Here is a 20662-nt window from a genome sequence, read left to right as displayed (position 1 = left end):
TGTTTGGTTAAACTCTGGCATGTCAAAGGTAATTGATCTTTGAAATTCAGACCGTAGCGTTGCTACTATTTGACTAATACAATTTTCAACCACAAAAAAATTAGTAAGTATTAGGGTGTGTTTCGTTCTGAGTCATTAGTGAACCGTTCTCGGGCTCGGTTGGGTGGAGGAACGACAACCCACTCATTCCAGAAAAACGCATATTCCCTCCATATGCGGAACACACCATACCTTTGATTTGACGGAACCACGCGGAACCGGAGCTCCTATATGACGTGTTCAGTGCCAGGGAGAACGCGCCAGGAAAGCTTCCTAGCGCCCACGCACCATCGCTCATGGGCCGGCCCATGTAGATGGTAAGCGTCAACCACATTTGATTTCCGTTGGGTTAGCTCATCGCATTTACCGTTCGCGATTGACCAGTTGACTAGTCAATCATTGACTTAAAAATCATTTATATGCAAAAAAAAAAATTATCCATAAATTCAAAAATGTGCATGGATTTTGAAAAACCTGACGAATTCAAAAAAAAATCATTGAATTTGAAAAAAATTCATGGAATTTTAAAAAAGTGCATCAAATTTGAAATAAACTTCATCGAATTTAAAAAAAGTTCATGAATTTTAGAAAAGTCCATGAATTTGAATAAAAGTTCTCAGAATTTTGAGAAAAAAAATCATGAATTTGAAAGAAAAAAATCATCGAACCAGGAAGAAGAAGAAAAGAAAAAGAAGAAGGAAGAAAGGATGGAAAAAGATGTAAGTAATCACTTTTAGTTAGGTGGCGGGTTTGTTGGTCTTCTATTTTGCGAATTCATGGCTAATCCCCCCGAGGTTATGAATAATACATGATAGCTCCACTCGTCATCCTTTTTTTTTGGGAAAAACACACATCCATGTCAATTTTTAAAGAAACCGCCAATTTCACAACCATGCAAAGTATGTAAACAAAAACAAAAAGCGCAGAGAGCAAATGAAAAGCAACATCTTATCCAGGGTAACATCACTCCCAGGCTTGCCCACATTAAAGTATACTAACATCATTACAACAAGCACATTAGGAACCCAAGTTCAAAGTAAGGGTTGAAATGTAATTGACAACAACACACCAAAGCCTTTTTGAATCTCACAATGGGGCCTCACGCAACCCATCATCCGCCACTCATGGTTGTGCTCTCATTTCTTCTCGGTGTGGTGCTTGCAACATCTTTTCCCTCTTTTTCTCGGTGTTTTATTTGGGTCCTTCGGTTGTCATAAGTTTCTATTACAAGCAAACAAAACTAGATGTGATGGTGCAAAGTTTTTCGCATCATGTTTACACATAATATTATTTTTCACTTTCCAATAATGTGCCATGCCTATTTTGTGGCATCCCTTTCAACAATTTCTAAAACTAAGAGTTAAGAAAAATTACATCTGCTTCCCTAATCAAACTCATGACTCACACGTGTCATGGACCTGTAGCACAATGTAGCTGGGGATTTAACGCTCACCGAGTCAGTCTTTTAACAAACATATGAACTGTTACCTCGGCATGAAGAATTTTTTAACGTGGGAATTACAACATAGCACTGCTTTTTTGCTTAAAGAAAATAAATAAGTTTACAAACCCCTAAAAAAAGGAAAACCCTACCCCCCCCCCTCCCCCCCATATTGGATGTCCAAAAAGCCATCTCCGTCACGTTATAGTGGTCAAAACTATTTTTAACATATAAAAGCATGTACTACCTCCGTTTCAGTTTATAAGTCCTACGCGTATACCTATGTTGTCAATTTTATTACCCTAATATAAACTATATAACACAAAAATTATATTGTTTGAAAATAGAACATCTGAAGTTTATATTGGTATATTTTTTGTAATATATGACGTGTATTAGGTTGGTCAAATTGACGACCTAGGGGTACGCGCACGCCCTGTAAACTGAGAGAGGGGTAGTAGTTATTTTTAGAATCATTTTCATGTAATAATAAATCCTCATAATAACAGCGTGACTGCTTTTCACACGTGGCGTGATGGATCTGTATCTATTTAAGAAAAATGTAATTTCGTACGCCTGAGACACTCTTCAAATACGCAGATTTCACAACCAAAAATAGCCGGATTTCAGAAAACGTACAACAATCTCACTCTAGTATGTCTTTCTTTTTTCATTCGCAAAAAATATCTTTTTCTTCTCCAGGAGTCTGAACATTGCCACGAAAAAAGGGGATTATGACCCGTTACCAAAACGGATTCCGTTGGTTTTACCGTTAAACCGAAGCTTCTCATCCGTCCACGGCGCACGCAAAGACTCCCAAGTGGGCTACGAAACGGGGAAGAAGCTACACGTAAAGCATCCGGCCCTCCAGCCATCCCACCGCCGAATATTTTCACTACTTTATTCCCGGACACGCACGCAGGCGGCGCAACCGAACTTCCCCTTCGGCCGCGGAGGAGAAAGGAAAAAAAAATCCGAACTTTCGTTTCCGGCGAGCGATTCCGGCGATGGCGAGCGGCTCGTCCCGGCCCCAGATTCTCTGCGTCTCCTTCAACCAGGACAACAGGTACGCGCGGGAGCGGGGCGGCGGAATATGCGCTCTCCTGCTCGATTCCGGCGGGTCTGGGGGAGTCGGATTCGCCGGAGGGGAGCTCTGATTCTGACTCTGGGTTGCCCGGTGCTTTGTTTCAGCATGTTCTCCGTCGGGACCAAGGAAGGGTTCAAGATTTTCGATGCCCGGACCGGGAGGCTCTGCAACGACAACAGTAAGTCTTGCTCCAGAGCTCTTCCCCCCTCATAGCCGTCGTCCACTCCGAGTCTCCGAATATCCAATTGTGCTTACAACAAGTTGATTGTGTAGCTCCTAGTGTAGAACCGGCTACCTCTACGTAGAAGCTTATGCTGAACAATCAAGGCTGCTTTGTGCTTCCTGCCTAATTCAGACTAGTTCTGAACACAATCGTTGTGCATTGGTAGAGGGTAGAACCAGATAGCAATGCAAATTCTCTTTCTGTCAACGCGTTGTTCGGTGATTAAAACCCGCGTAGGGAATAAATATCGCTCTATGCAATTTATCATAAGGAGCTAAGGCGTCAAGCCGTATGTGCCTCTTCTGTGGTTGCAGAACTTGGAGGACTGAATGTCGTGGAGCTGTGGTTTGCTACGAACCTCATCGCTATGGTCGGAACTGGGGAACAGGTATCTGACGTGCTCTTTTCCTTGTTTTCGGTTCTGTTTGTTCCCTGTTGTGCGGTTGAAGTTCGACGAATCGCTTTGTTCCCTGTTGTGCGGTTGAGGTTCGACGAATCGAGTTTTACATGGATGGTGATGCCGTTGGTTAATCGAGTTTCAAACTGCCTTTTGCAGCCTTCACGGTCTCCTCGTCGCCTTTGCCTGTTCAATACCATCACATGCGCCTCAAAGAAGGATCTGAACTTCAGGAGTACAATTTTGGCTGTTCGGTTTAGTAGAACGAGGTACACCACCAATCCTTCCTGTCTAAAATAGGCCGAATGCCGTAGTGTTTCAAGACTAGTACATTAGTGATGACTGTTCTGAATATATGCTGCAATTTGAGAAGAGAAGTCTTACAGGTCCATTCTACTCCCTCTGTAAACAAATGTAAGATGTTTTAGGTCAGTAATAAACAATGCTGTCAGGGATCATGACGCTTAATCATATGCTTCTATCTATTCATCGCAAAGAAAAATAAATGCTTCTATCCGTTAGTTCCTGACTCCTTGTGATGGCATAACTTTTTACTTGTGCAATTGTTTTATGCCTATCGAGTTTTGGTCAAAAGGGATGTTATGCATACTTGTTTCATGGAGTTTTATTTTCAAAAAGGTTGTCACATTATGTGCAGGCTTATTGTTGTTTTGCAGGACAAGACCTTTATTTACGATCTAAACAGCACTCGTATCTTGGAGGAAATAGACACGGTTCATAACCCTAAAGGTAAGCATCCTACCCAAATATTTTGAACTGAAACTCATACAAGTATTCCAGACAATCATATAGCCGGGGCTTGCGTTTCTTTGCATTGAAATGGAAATTTCGCTTCACATATTTGCTGCTGACATTGTTAACTTCAAAAATATCAGGTCTTTGTGCATTTGCTCCTAATTCAGAATGGTGTTATTTGGCCATCCCAGCAAGCACATCAAAAGGATCCGCTTTAGTGTATAAAGCGTCAGAGCCTGAATTAATATGCCAGGTAATTCCCAGAAGGTTTAGTTCCTTCTGTATCATTCGTACAGCTGAGTAAACATCATTACATTTACAGATTTACAGTTCTCCAAGTGCTGGATCTTTCTTGAGATATTACTGTAAAAACCAACTACTCATTGATTATTTTAGATCCCTTTCTGCCTTTTCCAGTTATAAAAATGAAAAAGCAATGGCCATGCAACTATGGTGGCGTGGACAATGTTTGATTCCTGTGCGTGAAACAAACTCATTAGTTTGAAGCTTTCTTTCTGGAATATAGATCATAATCAGAATAACTTTCAAGACCGGATCTGTTTTTCTCAGTTCTCAGCCAAGTTTGGAGGCTTAATCTCAACCCTAGTAATCTGAAAATATAATCACATCGTGTTCTTGTTTCTGTTATGTCTTTTCACGAATATTGTTTTCTCTTTGTAATTGATCAACAGATAGATGCCCATGAGTCTCCATTAGCTGCAATGGCATTTTCTTCTAATGGGATGTACCTGGCAACAGCTTCTGAGAAGGGCACTATGATTAGGGTATATATCGTGGCACAAGCAACCAAGGTGAAAATTAGTGATCTCTCCTCTGCAACCATGATAAGCACTCTGTCATTCTGCCTCATATCGTTTTAAATTCTTACATCAACAGTCGCATAGTTTTCGGCGGGGAGCATATCCATCAACAATTTACTCGCTCTCATTTGGGCCGTGCATCGATCGGCCTGATGTTCTTGCTGCCACAAGTTCGTCAGGCTCTTTGCACATGTTTTTTCTTGATGCTGCCAGAAATGGAAGGTGACATTTCCTTCTCGGTATTGTGATTCGTGAACCAACTTTTTTGTGGACATATTTTTGACGTGCTTCACTTTTCAGGAACCAAACGAATAAATTACTCGGTTCAATAATTCCTGGATCCAAAGCAATTTCCGACGCTTTGGATCCAGCTAATCATCATGTTATTCATAACATTGCCCCCGCAGAAACCAAGAGGTACATTTAAGATCTTCTGGCTTCCTCTGACCCTCCACTGTTATCGCTAATGTAACTCTTTGGAATCGCAGCTGTCTAGCAGTACATAGTGTAGAGTATTCCCAAAATTCTTCCAAGTTTCCTGCTGTGAGGTAAGAAATTCACGCATAATTCCACACAAGATGCATCTTGACATTTAATGCCTTCCAGATCATATTCATAAGCAATTGTAAATTTTTGCAGGACTGTAGTCTATGTTGTAACTCACGATGGATACTTCCGCGAGTACACGATCAGCACCACCAAGTCAAACGAATCTTCGTGGGTTTTGGAGCGCGAATTCAGCCTGCTGGATACCGGTTATACTCAGAAACAGAATGAACACCACCACGTGGACTGACTTTGTCGGTTTGCCGACCCCGTTCCTACCACTGACTGATGTAAATATCATGTGCAAGATGAGTGTATCCATAGGAAGACAGGCCTGACCTAGCAATGGATGGGAGTGATCCAATTTGACGTAGCATAGCACAGGATAGGTGTTGACTAAGCTTAATGTTGTGGGTGTAAATTACAGATGTAAACATATATTGCTCGTGTCACAAAAATTACTTGTAACACATGGGTTCCAGCGTGTTTTATGTGATTGACTTGGATTGGACTCATGACGACATGCAGTTCCTGACAGATTCACCAGTGCATTCTTTCATGAATGCCAAATCCTACATCTTGCTGCACCAAGATATCCTTGCATCAGTTGGCAGTAATAGAGTACTCATACTCTGTGCCTATTTAAAACACAACGATTCACAGGAACCAATGCAATTCCCATAGGGGACAGAAAAGATAACTCCCAGATCCCAAGGTGGTATTCCCTCTGCAATGAAATGGATAGACACGTATGCCCCATATTTTATGTTCTTTGCAAGAATTCCCTGAAAGCTAGACAATCTTTTTCTCAAACCTGGCATGATGCCGCGCTCCAACAAAAAATCAGCGCCATAGCATTGAGGGGGGCTACAGGAGGCCCAGCCATCCATTCATCAGTGTGGATGCACAAAACTTGGTAACTGAACACTAACAGAAAAATAGCATCACTTCTTATATACAGATATAGTAACTCAAGCACTGCTGCCTTTATGCAGGCTTGCAACCTACTATATCATCTTCATGTTGTTGTTTTCTTCTCTCCTATGCCAAAGTATGTAAGCTACTTATAAAGTCGATAACGACACATTCCTTTTGTTAACATGATAACGCGTCCTTAATCCTCACTGCACAGCTTGGAGTTCAATCAGCAACAACCCCAACAACATTCACTCATCAGATCTGTAAAATAGGAGCATCTCAATGTGAACATGCAGAAATTGTGCCCTGATACAAGATCACGTATGGGGTGAAATGTTGGTACCTGGGCTGCTTTTGCTTTGAGCCTCTGCACCTCATCCTGTGCACACAATAACCTGCAGTGCTCCAAACTTTCAATCCTGAGCTCTTTTCTTGTTTTTGGTTTAGACCATGGACAGATTAGATAAGAGATAATTACCGCCATTGTAGCTCCAGGACTTCATTGACCAGTTCCTTCTCCTTCTCTTGTGCTGCTTCCAACTGAAAATGTAGTCGGCAGGTTATACTCCCTCCGTCCGAAAATACTTGTCATTAAAATGGATAGAGGGATGTATCTAGAACTAAAATACATCTAGATACATCTCCCTTTATTCATTTTGATGACAACTATTTCGGGACGGAGGGAGTACTATTCTTGGCATTTACCATCATAATAACGAGAGTGAGTGACTGAATAAAGTCAGCAAAGCCTTTCTTTCACGGTTCATCATATTGGCGGCTTAGTAATTTGAATAACTATCATCTATGTTTTGGGTGCTAAAATTTAGAGGTACCAGCCCACCAGGACCCAAGGACTTTGTGGGATCTTTGCAGTGTTCAGCAGATATTAATTTTAGCAACCCACAAAATTCCATGGCACTGATTTTTAACTGAGTTAGGTCGTGTTTTCGGAATTATCACTGCTGGAATTTCATATCTCAGCATTAATAGAAAAAATGGAAAATGAGACATGTTGAACATATAGGCCCTGTTTGATTCGGCTGTGGATTTCTAAAAGCAGCTGTGAAAAATCTGCTGTGGAAAAACAGCTGTGAAAAATCTGATGCGAAAAAGATGTAGGTCATTTGGCAAACCAGCTAATACAGCTTTTTTAGATTTTGGCCCGCAGCGGAATCAGATTTTGGAAAGCACGTCCTGAGCTGCTTCAGCTTTTGGTTCAGATTTTGGCAGCGGATTTCTGGAATCGGATTCTGCTGGATTCGCCCTTTGGTTTAGATTCTGCTGCGCGGCAGCAGAATCTGTCGATAAAAGCTGAACCAAACAGGGCCATAAAGTGATTTGGTTTTCTAGTTGGTCATGGCTTAATGGTGTCCGGTATTCATCAGCATTTTCCAACACAGACATTGCTTTGAGTTTCATAATACAGTTCCTGCCACTTTAACTGGAACCTGAGCTTACCATGGATCTATCTACCGATAAAGCTGATGATGGAGATGGGGAACGACTTAACGAATGCATCCGAACAGGTGAAATAGAATCAGAAATGTATAACTGCTTCATCGCATGAAGTATCTGTTCCTGCAAGTGAGGGGAAGACTAGCATCAACAAAGCAAACTTTTCATTCTTTGGAGGTTTTGTTTGTCAAGCTCATTTTCTGTCGTGAGTGCTGTATGGGTGGGGGATTTACCCTCTGAAGCAGATTGGTCTGCAAAACATTGTATAACTGGATGTACAAGGAGCCACCAATAATGCTTGAAGCAGCCTCAGCTGAAGATGGTATGCTTAATGCAGAAAGTTGAGAAATTGTCTGCATAACAACAAATATATGGTGTGAAACGAAAAGAAAGTTAAGTGTATGTTTTATGCATTACAAATGATCAACCACATTTGACAACTGTGATTGGCTAGTTCATGTAAAAGTAAACAGAGTTCAAACCAAGTTCTCGACCTTACAATGCAATGCATTCGGGTTATCTCTCCCCTTGGGTCGAGTTTTTTTTTCTTTAGTTCAAAGTTCAAACCCTTACTAGGGTTTTTAACAAATGGGGTGGTCTAATTAAAACCTATCAATACAAGGACTAACATGCATCAATTACTTTCGGTTGTTCAAGCTAAACCCAAGTAATCCTGCTGCTATTGCACATTTTGCAGTCACGTAAAGCAGTCTTTTACTGAGCCTTGAGGCAGGTTTTATTGCCAATTCCCTCTTGAGGACCAAGAGAGTTAAAGCAAAGACAATCAAACAGCTGTCCGGCACTCTGTACTGTTCATGGTGCGATTATTCTAAACTCTTTTTTAACCTAATATTCTGCAGTCAATATATCAAATTTTTAAAGAGGTTATAATGATGTTTCCACATGGCTTAGGTCCCAACACAAAAGCTGCCGAATATACCAAATAGGGAACCACTAAGGTTGTTAGTCAGGAAACAATGGTTTTTTCTGCATTCTTTGAGCACGCAAAATATATATGACTCCAGTCCCCAAACATGCACTGCACCAGTTCATGAACCAAAACAGATAAATGCCCATGAAACATGATGTAGGATAAAGACTAAAAACCTGCATGCTGTGAGACTTTTGTAGGCCAGGTGAGTGAGCCTGAAATTACAAAATCATGTCATCCTACAGTTAACCAAACATGCACCAAGTATTATTAATGGTTTTCAGTTACCTTATCCAACTCGACATTCCCAGGTGTAACTTTAAAACGACCTCTTTGCTGTATAAGTGGAGGTTTTGATCTATCATCATGTTCATCAACATTTGATACTGCATTAAAGCAATAAACAGATGCCAAACTTTCATACTCGTGAGAACTTATTCTGATTAGCCCACATTAGGTTAACCTATACGAACTGCAGGGATAAAACCAGTATGTTACCCAATGATTTAGGTGCCCTAGAAATAGCTTCAGGAGATGGCTCATCTGCTACTTGCAAGACCCCTCCGCTACCCTTGTCACGGTTATGAATGTTGATTTGTGGCTTAGAGCTGAAAGAACTACATATGCAGTTGCACACTGTATCAAAATATGTCACGAGGAGATACAAGTACAGTAGTAATACTATGGACAGCTTCCAGAAGAACACCATTAGGCCTGATTTGGAACACAAGAATTTGGTCCTGCATTCCAAACAAGGTCTAACAACAGATGGTAAAAAGTGGAACATCACTGGTTAATAGAACAGAAATTCCAATGATGTGGTCAAACTATTTAGCTTCGTGTTCCAGTTTGACGCAATGCCCTTTTTGGTAAATATAGCTTCCATATTAGTTATGGGGTCATGAATATGGATATAAAAAATAGTACAGCCATGCAGCTATCATATGAACAAAATAGTTATTATCAAGACACTACTAATAAAAAATATACATTGAACTGCTAAGCCAGGCAAGCAACCTTTTAAAAACCACATCCCCATCAGTGGCACTGCTAACTAACTGAAACTTCATATACATTGACTGCAAGTTGCAGGGAAAAAAATTCAGGCACCAAATGTGCATACCGAGAATCTCAAAAGTTTATGTGCCTATACAGGAAAGTAAGTTTTGTTCATTCCCAGTGCATATGTAACGTGATAAGAAAAGCCTCTGTCAGCACTTTTGTGACCTGTATTTTCGTAATTGGTCAACTGTTTTTCAAGTTTGATTCTACAAGATATTGGCAATTTTGCCAACTGAAACTATGAAATACAACCATGATAAGATGGAACTGGTTCTAGAATACAGTTCAAATTACCGGCAAGCAAAACACGTTTTCGCATAATTGGAAAAAGGTGATTCTTCAAGTTTAAATTTTCTGTGAAGTACAACAAACCTCTCTTTGGAAGAAAGAAAACCATCTGATGAGCAAGAACTGAAAGAACACTTCCTTTCCTGAAATGAGCTTGTTGGAATGGCATCCAAATCTTTCTCTTGCAAGTCCAAATCACAGCTTTCCATAGAGCTGTGTTTCCTGACATGGCCATTTACCAGTACTCCGTTAGAAGTTCCACATAGAGATGCCCTAGTAGTAGAAATGAGTGAAATCAGTTTTCTGAGGTGTGTAGTACAGGTGTACAACAGTGACATTACGTAATTTCGCAATGTCATCACAAGAACTATTTGGCATAAAATAAGATATTATCATTTACAACCAACAATATGATTGAAGTAATTTCAACCAAATTAAATCCATTACCTTGATAGACAAACAGACTGCTCGGGTGATGAAACAGCTGACTTATCATTGGCCATGACATCATTTTCCTACCAACTTTGCTTGGCATTAGATGTAAGCAAAATTCTAGATTGGAAAACCTTACTTTCTGCAGGAGCTAAAACTTACGATGTCAGTATCATACTTCATTGAAAAAAGAGACCCTTCGAGTGCTTGCTCCTGCAAGCTGGTGTCGAAGTCATAGATAGACGATATATCTGTATCTTTAGATGATATCGTGTCCTCACACTCTGAAATCTGTCAAAATATAAATAAGCTAAATTACTTGATGTGAAGTCAATGACTAAACTGGAAATGAAAATGCTAAATGCCTACCAGTGAGGCTTGAGACTTCAGGTCATCAATGTCAAAGTTCCAGCTGCTGATACCCCTTTTGTATTCATCCTAGCAATGCAAGAGATACAAAGGATTGGATGAAAAACAATATAATGGTGACAATAAAATAATCATCTCGGTGCCGAAAGGATACAACAGAAATGACACAGATCTAAAAGTCAAAACAATGATAGGAATAGAATAGAGTTTTGGGTTGGCAACATTTGTTACACGTTACAATGGGCCATTCCTGGTGATTCAAAGAGTGGGCAACACAGCTTACAAATTACAGTTCCCTGAACATGTGAAAATACACCCAGTCCTCGTGTTAGTCAGCTCAAAATGCATATTGGACAAAAATCCATTCCCAGCCCTGACTTCCCTATGGTTAATAAGGATGCCACCATCAAAACAGCTCCAGCATTAGTGCTACAGGTACGACAAATTTCTCGACAAAACCTGCCTGTGGTACAGTGGTTAATCCAGTGGGAGAATTTGTCCCGAGGACGCGACTTGGAAAGATGCAGGTTTATATCAATATATCCCCAGCATTCTTCCGTTCCACTACAGAAGGGTGGCGCGCTTCTTCATCAACGCCGTGAGGTCATATCGTATCTCAAGAAGGGGGCAATGTCAGGACAGTTCTCTAAAGACGCTGCACTAGCTTGGCGAGTTCAGTTAGGTGTAGCGCTTCCAGCAAAACGGTTCAACTTGATCAAACGGCTCAGATCACTCCTCGTTCACAGTTGGACAATGACAGTCAGATCAGTTTAACCAGAGCTACTGTTCATTTTACTTTACCATTTCTTTACCCCCAGTTTGCTGAAGTAAAACGTTGGCCTATATTCCACTACGAATTCACGTAGATCATGGGCGGGTCCTGACAGGGGGGGGGGGGGGGGGGGGGGGTTGGTTGGGCTTATGGCGGCTTCTCACCCTTACAAGCCAATAGGGGCCAACCAAACTCTCGATTATTTTTAGTCTTTTCGGAAGCGTTGTGGCTGCTTTCAATCGAAGGCAGAAGCACCTTGTGAGGAGCTTTTCCAGCTTAAACAAAACCCTGCCGAAACTACCCTGCCACTTCACCGAATTTGCAGTATATGCTTCTTACCCCCAATTCTCTCCCATTCACCTCCCGTGAAGAAAGATGGGTCAACGCTAGGGTTCCATGTGGCCACCGTATCTCATGCTTCGGCGTCGCCCACCAGAAAAATGGTGTCCCCGCCCTTCTCTGATCTCCCTCCTCCAGCCCCCTACCTGTTCCAGTTGTATCATGGCAAATACTCCCGGTGGAGCATTTGGTGGTGAAGGAGGATATCGTTCAGTGATGCTATGACTATTGACCATAAAAGAAAGAGTTCTTTATGGCGCATATGTGCGTTAGGTTTCCTGAAAACGTTATGATTGATAGTGCGGGATCTCTAGGATGTGTTAAAAATGTAGCCACATCTAAATTTTGAACTCTATTGTTTGAGAAGATACATGAGTGACTCTAATGTCGGCCTTTATCACGTAGTCATGCCATGTCCTCCCAACCCTACCTGATTTAATCATAAATTTATAAGCTTCCCGTTTGTCTTTCTAATTAGCAAAGTTTCAGAAAGAAGGTCATATCAATATGCTTAATCATGTTATGGGGAAACATAAAAATTAACATTTGGATAAAGAAACCAACATGAAATGCACATTTTGTTCGGCGATCATGATTACCGATGCCATAAGTAATACTCTTAACGTCCCATAATATAAGAACGTTTTTCAAGCTGTTAGCTTGAAAAACGTTCTTATATTATGGGACGGAGGGAGTATTAATTATTGTGGCTACCACCCTTACAAGACATGCCAAAAGGCCACAATTAAAGATAAAATAGTTGCTTGATTTTACTACTCCAACAATAGGGCCATTTTCAGGAATGATCTATTACAAATTTAGAATTAGCACCTGCGAGATTTCTTCCTTTCTACCATCAGGCATTTTCTTTTGAGCAAGTAAATGTTCATCCTTTTCCTGTTAATAGTTAAGATCCCACATTAAAGAGTGAAGAAGATCAAGTGACCAATAAATAGCCATGCACCATTTAAACCAGTGTACCTTCAAAGCTTGATATCTAGCGCCAAGGCCAGGCAATCCCTCCAAAAGCTTTCGAACAATGTAATCATGGGAACGAGCTTGCTTGAAAAAGGATTGCTTGAGCAATTTTGTTGCAGTCGGCCTTTTTGAAGGCTCTTTTACCAAACACATAGCTACCATTTGCTTGAAGTGCTGTTATAAGAAACCATATGCATAAGTCCTCAGAAAAATAACACAGAGGTGATGGGTCGTCTCAAATATATTTACCCTTGAGAATTTCTTATCTCTTTCATAATCAAGACCGGGGGGAGCATTTTGAAGTGTCATAAGCAAGACCTAAGCAAAATAAGTGAAGTAAAATCTCAGAAATTTGAAGTTACTCCCTACCATACATCATAAGAAAAGGAGTGTGACCATGGGCAAGTTCAAGTGCAGTAATATGGTATCTGCTTGAGTATGTATACCTTCATGGGAGGGTACTTTGAGAAAGGAGCGTGACCATGGGCAAGTTCAAGTGCGGTAATTCCAAAGGACCATATGTCTGCCCTGCAATATATTTCATATTTGTTCAAAGCAGCTCCAGTTAACAAGCAGTTGTGAAGAAAAAAGGTACCCCACTAGTTAACTAGTGATCCAGTACAGTAAGTAGCCTACTTGAAATCATATCCATGTAGTTGCTCCATTACCTCTGGTGCCATCCTAATCATTAAAAGGGCCAACACATGAGCATGTGTCAAGAAAAGGTTATGTAGCAGAAATGAAAGCATATTTAATTGTTTATTGCTTTGTCAGAATGACTACCAGCAAGGAGTTCCCACGAAAGTGTTTCTAGCCCGCTGTCTGTCACCAGATTCAAAAAGGCAAGCAGAAACCCCAAAATCTCCAAGCTTAACTCCACCACGAGAATCAACTAGGATATTTCCCGCCTATGGTCAAAAGAAAGAGAAAGGAAAACAACGTAGCGCTCAGCACAGGGGAACAGCAGATCCTTCAGATATATATGAATGTGCATTTACCTTGACATCACGATGTATATGCCCATGATGATGAAGATATTCCAATCCTCTTAGAACTTCACGGAGCAGTGTTGCAATGACAGCTTCCTCGAAACCATCCGGATAGACTGATTTCATTATGTGAAGACAAGATCCTCCAGCCATGTACGGCATAACTACCCATAACGTTTGGTTATTTGCAAATGAACAGATCGCCTTAACAACATTAGGATGGTCTATAAGAATCATTGTCTGGGCTTCACGCATGATATTGTTCTGCATCAAGACAAGCACCGGTGTTGGTCATTCTCGAACTAAAATGTGGCATGAAGACGGACATGAATTGAATAGGAGACATGAAACTGCATGCAGACAATGCTGGAAGCCAATACAGCCAAGGAGCGTGTCGGATTCCCTCTGAATGACATATTTGCATCATTGAAATGGCTGGTATCATCCAGCCGGTTCAGATTCATATAATCATGTATACTCAACAGCTTAACATAAATCCAATGTCAGCTACCAAACTTCCTTATTCATAAATATGAATCCAGGCATATCATTGTTCTAAGCACATTATTGATATCTGCACTTACTAATTATCCGACAGGTTCATCGACGGCATGAGTATGACCGAAAAATCGATGCGTTCTATGACAGGCCGGGATCATCTACCTGAGTAATCTACTGCGAGATATAACAGACAAACATATGGCGCTACTATGATGCAACACCCGACGAACAAGACAGGAATTATGGGCGCGCGGGCCGGCGAAACAGAAGGCGGGTTCAGGCGACGGGCGGCAGTGGGTCATTACCAGGTTGCTGTTGGTGCGCTCGAAGTCGAGCACCTTGACGGCGACGGTCTCGCCGAGCGGCCTGCAGAGCGCGCGGTAGACGATGGCGCTGACGCCCTGCCCGATCTCCTCGTACAGCTCGTAGTCCTCGGCGCGGATCGGGTACTTGCGCCTCTCCCCTCCGCCGCCGAGGCCGCTCCGGCCCGCGGCATGCTTCGACCCCGACCCGACCATTGCCGGCCTATGCCGCCGCCACCGCGGCTCCCGAACGCGACGGCGCCCTTCCGACGCGCGCGACGAGCGAGCTAGGTTCGCGGAATCCGCGCGCGGGGCGGAGCTTGACGACGTAACCCTAGGATAGGACCGCAGCGGCTCCGCGCGATGGGGCGGGAGGATTGGGGGTGGTGGAGGCGGGAGAGGGGAGAGAGGTGAGGTGAGGAGGAGGAGAGGGGGGGCGGGGCGTGCGACGGGTCGCGCGTTGCGGAGAGGAGGGAATTGGGTTTGGGGTGGGGGGAGGCGGGAGGCGGGCGACGGAGGGAGCGCGCCACTCGGCCGGGAGGGAGGGGTGGCGCTATACCTCGCCATGGGCAGCCCGGCCCGGATGACTCGACCCGACTCGGCCTCAAAAAGCCCGACCCGGCCTGACCCGACCATGCCACGGGCCGGTCTTGGGCCTAGATTTTAAGCCTGATGGCCAGGCTGGACCGGGCTTGGGCTCATCGTATTTGCAGTTTAAGGAAGAGCCCAACCCGACGGGATTTTCGACTTATGAGCCGGGCTTGAGCCTGATTTTTACGCCCGGCGGCCAGGCTAGGCCAAGCTTGGGCCTAGGTTTTCTCCGTTGCGCTTTGGTAGGCCCGGCCTGAAGCTCGGCGGATGGCCAGGTATAGGTGGCGCGGTGCGTCTACGCAATCACGTGATGAGGCCAACAGGCCGGCACAGCACGGCCCGTTGAGGCCCGTATATAATCGGGTCGTGTCAGGTCAGGACGCGGGCCTTGCCTTGAGCCCATGCAGGAAAAGTCCAAAACAAATCTTAAACTTATAGAAGAAAGCTAAATCAATCCTTGAACTTATAATCCCAATGGGTCCAAATCAACCCTTGAACTTGAACACGTTGCGATCCCAGTTTATTTCAAACATTGTGGGTGTTTAGCTGGTATTTGGTGACACGGCAAGGATCGCTGACGGGCTCGCTTGCATTAGGATGAATCGGGCCGCCCGATAAGCGTGGTCGCTCGCATGCTCGCTCTGCACTGTTTTTTTAATTTATTCTCTTTTTTCTTTCTGTAATGATAATAATTCCTTTACATTTTCTTAATGTCAATAATTTTTTTAAACTACACGAACCCACTTGTCTTCTGTTAGGAGCGACAAAAAATACTAGCAGCACACAGCGAGCTTCAGAAGAGTCGAACTCGACAGTGGCCGCACCTAGCTAATCACCCCAGTGGCTGATGATGATAATATTTAGCGCATTGTGTAAAAGAAGACATAGTAGGTTTAGTATAATGAAAACCTTTTTTTAATTTTGAAACATTTCTTAAAAAAACGTCAACAACTTCATAATTTCTAATATATTTTTTAACGCAAATAATTTACTAAATCCCCAAAAAAAAATTAAAAAAAATGTGACACGGAACATTTGCCAAATACACGTTTTAAATTTACTTAATGACAATAAACCTTTTATAAAACTATACGAACATTTTGTTACGTTGCTTAAACATTTTTTTAAAGGTTTCAGTTTCAAATTTTGTTCCTATTTTTTCAAAACTTCTCGTGTTTCAAATAGTGTTTGCCTTTTCAAAATTTATTTTGTTTTCAAAATTGACTATGTTTCAAATTGTGTTTTAAAAAGTATTCATAATTTTTGAAATTTACATTTTTTTAATGTACAAAATATTTTTTGAATCACACAAATAATTTCTTTACATTGTATTAACATGTTTTTAACTGTTACGTACATTATTTTAACTCGTGACATTTTATAGAGCTCACAAACATTTTTCTTACAGATTTGTTCCCATTTTACAAAAAAAAAAGTGTTTGCACTTTAAAATTGTGTTCAGGTTTCAAAATTTGTTCCCATGTTTTCAAAAAATGTTTGCTTTTTCAAAATTGATTGTGTTTGTTAAAAAGTATTATTTTCAAAAAGAGTTCGCACTTTTAACCTTTTCAGAGACTTTGTTAACTTTTTCGATGTTTGTTTGCCCTTATAAAATTGTTTTCAAATATCGACGCTGTTGTGTATGGTTAAACTGTTCGGGCCTCTGATTGTAGCTCTAACAATCATTAGTTTTAGGCTAGCGTGAGCAGTTAACCTGTGTCAGGTTTCAAGCTCGATTCCTCCTAAGTGTCTCTTTTTCTGTATTTTTACATCGTGCGTTAAAAAAAGAAGAAGAACTAGCTCCGCTCCTGATGGGCCAGTCCAGTCGCGTCCGCTGTCAAATATCCCGAGATTCAACCTGCCTCGTCCACTATTCCTGTTTGGGAACGCACTCAAGGTTTAAAATATATGGGGATCAAAGAGTTTGATGTGTTGATTTCAGGGGGGAAGTTTAGGGGGTTTGATTTATCTTTGGTCTACAAATTAAAGGTTTATTTTGGACCTTTTCCGGCCCATGCATGACACATGTGCTAAACAGGTTGGCATCGTATGCCATCGGCCTGCGTGCTTTTGGGCTTCTTAAAAAAGAAATTGGTGTGTCAAGTCGGCACGCGTGCTAGACACGTGTACTTCTGGGCCAACCCGTGAAGCACGCCCTGTTTGGCCAGTTACAACTGACCAATTCAAGCACAGTCGTCATATACGCCCTATCATAATGACCGTCAATATAACAATTTTGAACCAAAACGACAGTTTAGTTTAGTTGCCATATGGCCCCGACTCGCTATTTTTTAAACGCGCTCTAAAACGACCCCACCAGACTCTGTATTTGAAGGTTGGGTCAGGTGATATGGTGCACCCACCATCCACCCAAATATTGGTGTCACGAACATTTCAGAACACATGTTTCCTTCCACCACCGCCCATGTTCTCGCACCCCTTCGTTTGATGCCATCCTTGCTGCCCGGACCACCATGATTTTGCCCCGGTCGTCTTCCCCGAGCCATTCCTGGTCCTCCCACGCTTTGCCGGAGGACCGCCGTGACAAGTAGCGGTGGAGCGAGGATTCCAATTTTGAGTATAGAGTTAAAAAAACAGCGCATCTTAATGGCTTGCAATATGATGTTATTGTAGTAGCTGAAATGGCTGATTCGCCCGATACATTACAATACCTCACTGCTTATACGGAAGCAACCCAGGCTGGTCGACTGGAGATGGTTTTTTCCGTGTTGGGCCAGCTGATTCGGTAGTGAACTCTAAGGAAGAAAACAACGGAGAGTTAGATTTTTTTTAGAAGAATAATGGAGAGTTAGATAATAGATGGGCAGGGCTGCTGGTCTAAAAGGAACCGATGTGCATATTATCACACCTAGCGTACAGTACATAAATGTTTTTTTCACATGGTAGTACGTGTCTCATTCATGTAATAAAGGTCAAATTACAAGTCATGCATACACCACATGACAAATTAAAAAGAAGGGAGAGACTTGCGTGAGATCTCACGTTAGGTAAGATCAAGATCGAATTTTTTGGAAAAAAAATCTACATTTTCAAAAAAGAAATTAGAAACACGTCAATGGTTGATGCTCAACTTCAAAAAGTCTCAGCTCCTAATTTGACTTACAATAATAGAAAAAAAACATAAAATTGTACGTGAATAGTGTCAAAGTATTATTAGGCCAAAGCTGCCATTATTCACACTCGAATTTGTGTTTTCTGAATCTCCAAATGTACATCGAGTTTTGAGCTGAGTACTCCCTCCTTTCGTGTATATAGGGCCTAATACGTTTTTCGAAGCTAACTTTGACCACATGTTAGAATAATAATATATGACATGCAAGTTACACAAAGCACATCATCAAATTCGTAAGTGGAAGGAGCTATAATGATATAATTTTCGAATGATACATCTCATATATTATTAATCTTATCAAATAGTCAAAGGCCACCTCGAAAAATGTATTAGGCCCTATATATATGGAAGGAGGAAGTAAATACATTTACGCAGGCCAAATGGAAAGCAGTGACTAACTACTCCCCCACATCTTCAAGTACGCTGACGACACTGCGGTGGTCATCTTTGCAAAGAAATGCCAATGCAACACTCCGACCATTGGCAAGACGGTTTTCCGACTTGACGCGCGCTCGTACAGGGTTAGCTGTTCTCGGCCATGGATCGATCTTCAATGCTTCGAGAACAGTAGCATTGTGGATAATATGAAGCGCCAGCTCCAGTTGATCTTTCTCGCCGATGAATCCGCTTATATGCACCAAACTGAGATGTGAGTGCGGGCATGAAGGGAGACTCCTCAGCTCGCCGTCTTCTTGACGGTACCGCTTGTGTAGGAAATGGTCCATTACCATCTATAAGCATGAAAACCGCTTTGTTAGTACCTCCATCAGGAATGACCAAACAAACTTGTACTTCCTCTGTAAACTTTTATAAGACCTTGGAAATAAAAGGTCTTATAAAAAGTTTACAGAGGGAGCAACATGTATACAAGAAATAAAATAAGCAATATAAACTTACAGGAGAGATAATCATATAAGATAACAAGAGACGCTAGATATAGACATATAAGCTACACGGGTGACATGTTATTTGCCGGAACAATTAATCAATCAGCTCTGTCCATGTTAGAGATCACGGATTCCTCATGATAGCTTAATACTACAGGAGGTTGCACAGACTAGTGTTGCACAAATAATTCCATCATGTCTCACTTCATTTATTAAAACTAGGGGAATCATCCACCCAAACATTAGGGTGAAGTCCACTCTCTTTAGCTAAACTATGAGCAACGGTTTTTTTGCATCCCTTAGGATAACAATCATAAACAACTTCATGTCTACATACAAGTGAAGAACTGAAAGCTGAAAAAGACAGGCTTACATGCAATTCTAGTTTCTCCATGGAAGGGGCAGCCTCTAGGAGACAACCAAGGTCGAGGATATCAGTTGTCCCGCGTGCAGAGTCAGAAATAGTCCAGTTTAATATCAAATGATGCAGAGAACGAAATTTGGAAAGCCTGCTCACTGAATCAACCCCCTGCATACAACAAATATGAAACCAACATAAAATAAATATGAACATAACCAATGAAAATACAAGAACGGCAGGGGAAATGCAAACCTCAAGTTGTGTGCAACTTAATGAGAGCATCTCAAGACGTAGGAGAGTTGCTGGGAGTTCATTGAAGATGAATCCTAGAGCAGAATGGCAAGGTAATAACTCAACCGATAGTTTCGTTAGCTTCAAAGGTGCAGCAAACTCCATTGGTATCAATGAGCCTCTATAGTGGAGTGCTGGCGCTCCACAATCTAGCGTCATGTCTTCAAGTAGCGGGCAACTCAGAACAAGCAAAACCTTAAGGCGATTCAGGCAATGTGGAATCCTTAAACTGGTAAGCATCTTACAGTAGGTAATACGGGGGCACTCTAGATGATTGCCTTCAGACAGCAAACATTGAACATCTTCATTGGTAATACTAACATCTCGCAGGCAAAGCTTAGTGAGATTCTGAAACCCCCTGTAACCAGCAGGCGGATTTAAAGAAACAAACCAAAGCTCCAGACGGCGCAAGTTTGAGTCCTTTGTATCAAGAACCTGAAAAGGGAAATTATATGGCACTGTCGTGGGCCCATAATTCACTGCCCATGATTCAAGAATGAGACCCTTCGCCTTCGACGCAATAGCGTAGTTGACCAATCTATGTCCTCGGTCCCTACACCCTCGTGTTGCTGGAGAAGTGCACCAACACTCTTAATAAATTTGCGCCTGCTGAGTCTAATACCTCGAGGACCAGTCCAGGATCGTTCCTTGTCGGACTCCGACAAGACCGTGTGATGACTGAGATCAATGTAGGCGCGGCACAACCAAACACGCCGCCACTGACTCGACAAGATGCTCGTCCTGGCAGCTTCC

The 20662-nt window shown here is 42.0% G+C and overlaps 3 protein-coding genes across 8 annotated transcripts; 1 reads left to right on the top strand and 2 right to left on the bottom strand.

Annotated features, from left to right (window-relative positions):
* The first annotated feature begins 2328 nt into the window (after positions 1–2328).
* ATG18B (autophagy 18 B-like protein) lies at positions 2329–5812 on the top strand. Its single transcript, XM_048680484.2, has 11 exons — positions 2329–2546; positions 2672–2745; positions 3105–3178; positions 3347–3456; positions 3846–3937; positions 4084–4196; positions 4636–4755; positions 4841–4986; positions 5065–5181; positions 5253–5312; positions 5404–5812. The coding sequence occupies exons 1-11, from the start codon at positions 2488–2490 to the stop codon at positions 5558–5560; spliced, it is 1122 nt and encodes a 373-aa protein (XP_048536441.1). The 5' UTR covers positions 2329–2487; the 3' UTR covers positions 5561–5812.
* A 138-nt stretch (positions 5813–5950) lies between these two features.
* Positions 5951–15071, bottom strand: LOC125515061 (Protein kinase superfamily protein). Of its 6 annotated transcripts, none has more exons than XM_087528834.1 (20): positions 14650–15071; positions 13853–14107; positions 13638–13762; positions 13491–13535; positions 13301–13382; positions 13104–13172; positions 12858–13028; positions 12708–12773; positions 10766–10834; positions 10559–10687; positions 10412–10479; positions 10049–10186; positions 9113–9222; positions 8903–9000; positions 8791–8829; positions 7917–8036; positions 7687–7806; positions 6707–6768; positions 6572–6623; positions 5951–6489 (listed from the first exon to the last, which is right to left on the bottom strand). In XM_087528834.1, the coding sequence occupies exons 1-20, from the start codon at positions 14860–14862 to the stop codon at positions 6484–6486; spliced, it is 2037 nt and encodes a 678-aa protein (XP_087384960.1). In that variant the 5' UTR covers positions 14863–15071; the 3' UTR covers positions 5951–6483. The 6 variants fall into 6 exon arrangements, with proteins under 6 accessions (XP_087384960.1, XP_048536438.2, XP_048536439.2 ...); XM_048680481.2 differs by having other exon boundaries at positions 10049–10237; positions 14650–15070; XM_048680482.2 differs by having other exon boundaries at positions 9113–9231; positions 14650–15070.
* Positions 15072–18766: 3695 nt separating this feature from the next.
* On the bottom strand, positions 18767–20661 carry LOC125512774 (uncharacterized). The gene is made up of 3 exons (XM_048677857.2): positions 19871–20661; positions 19631–19786; positions 18767–19101 (listed from the first exon to the last, which is right to left on the bottom strand). Exons 1-3 carry the CDS (start codon positions 20147–20149, stop codon positions 18769–18771), a joined length of 768 nt encoding a protein of 255 aa, XP_048533814.2. The 5' UTR covers positions 20150–20661; the 3' UTR covers positions 18767–18768.
* Position 20662: the final 1 nt, after the last annotated feature.

This window comes from Triticum urartu, chromosome 6A (assembly GCF_056163025.1).
Source record: "Triticum urartu cultivar PI428250 chromosome 6A, HENAU_Tu73, whole genome shotgun sequence".
Classification (NCBI taxonomy): Eukaryota; Viridiplantae; Streptophyta; class Magnoliopsida; order Poales; family Poaceae; genus Triticum; species Triticum urartu.
This window is presented reverse-complemented; position numbering and strand designations above follow the sequence as displayed.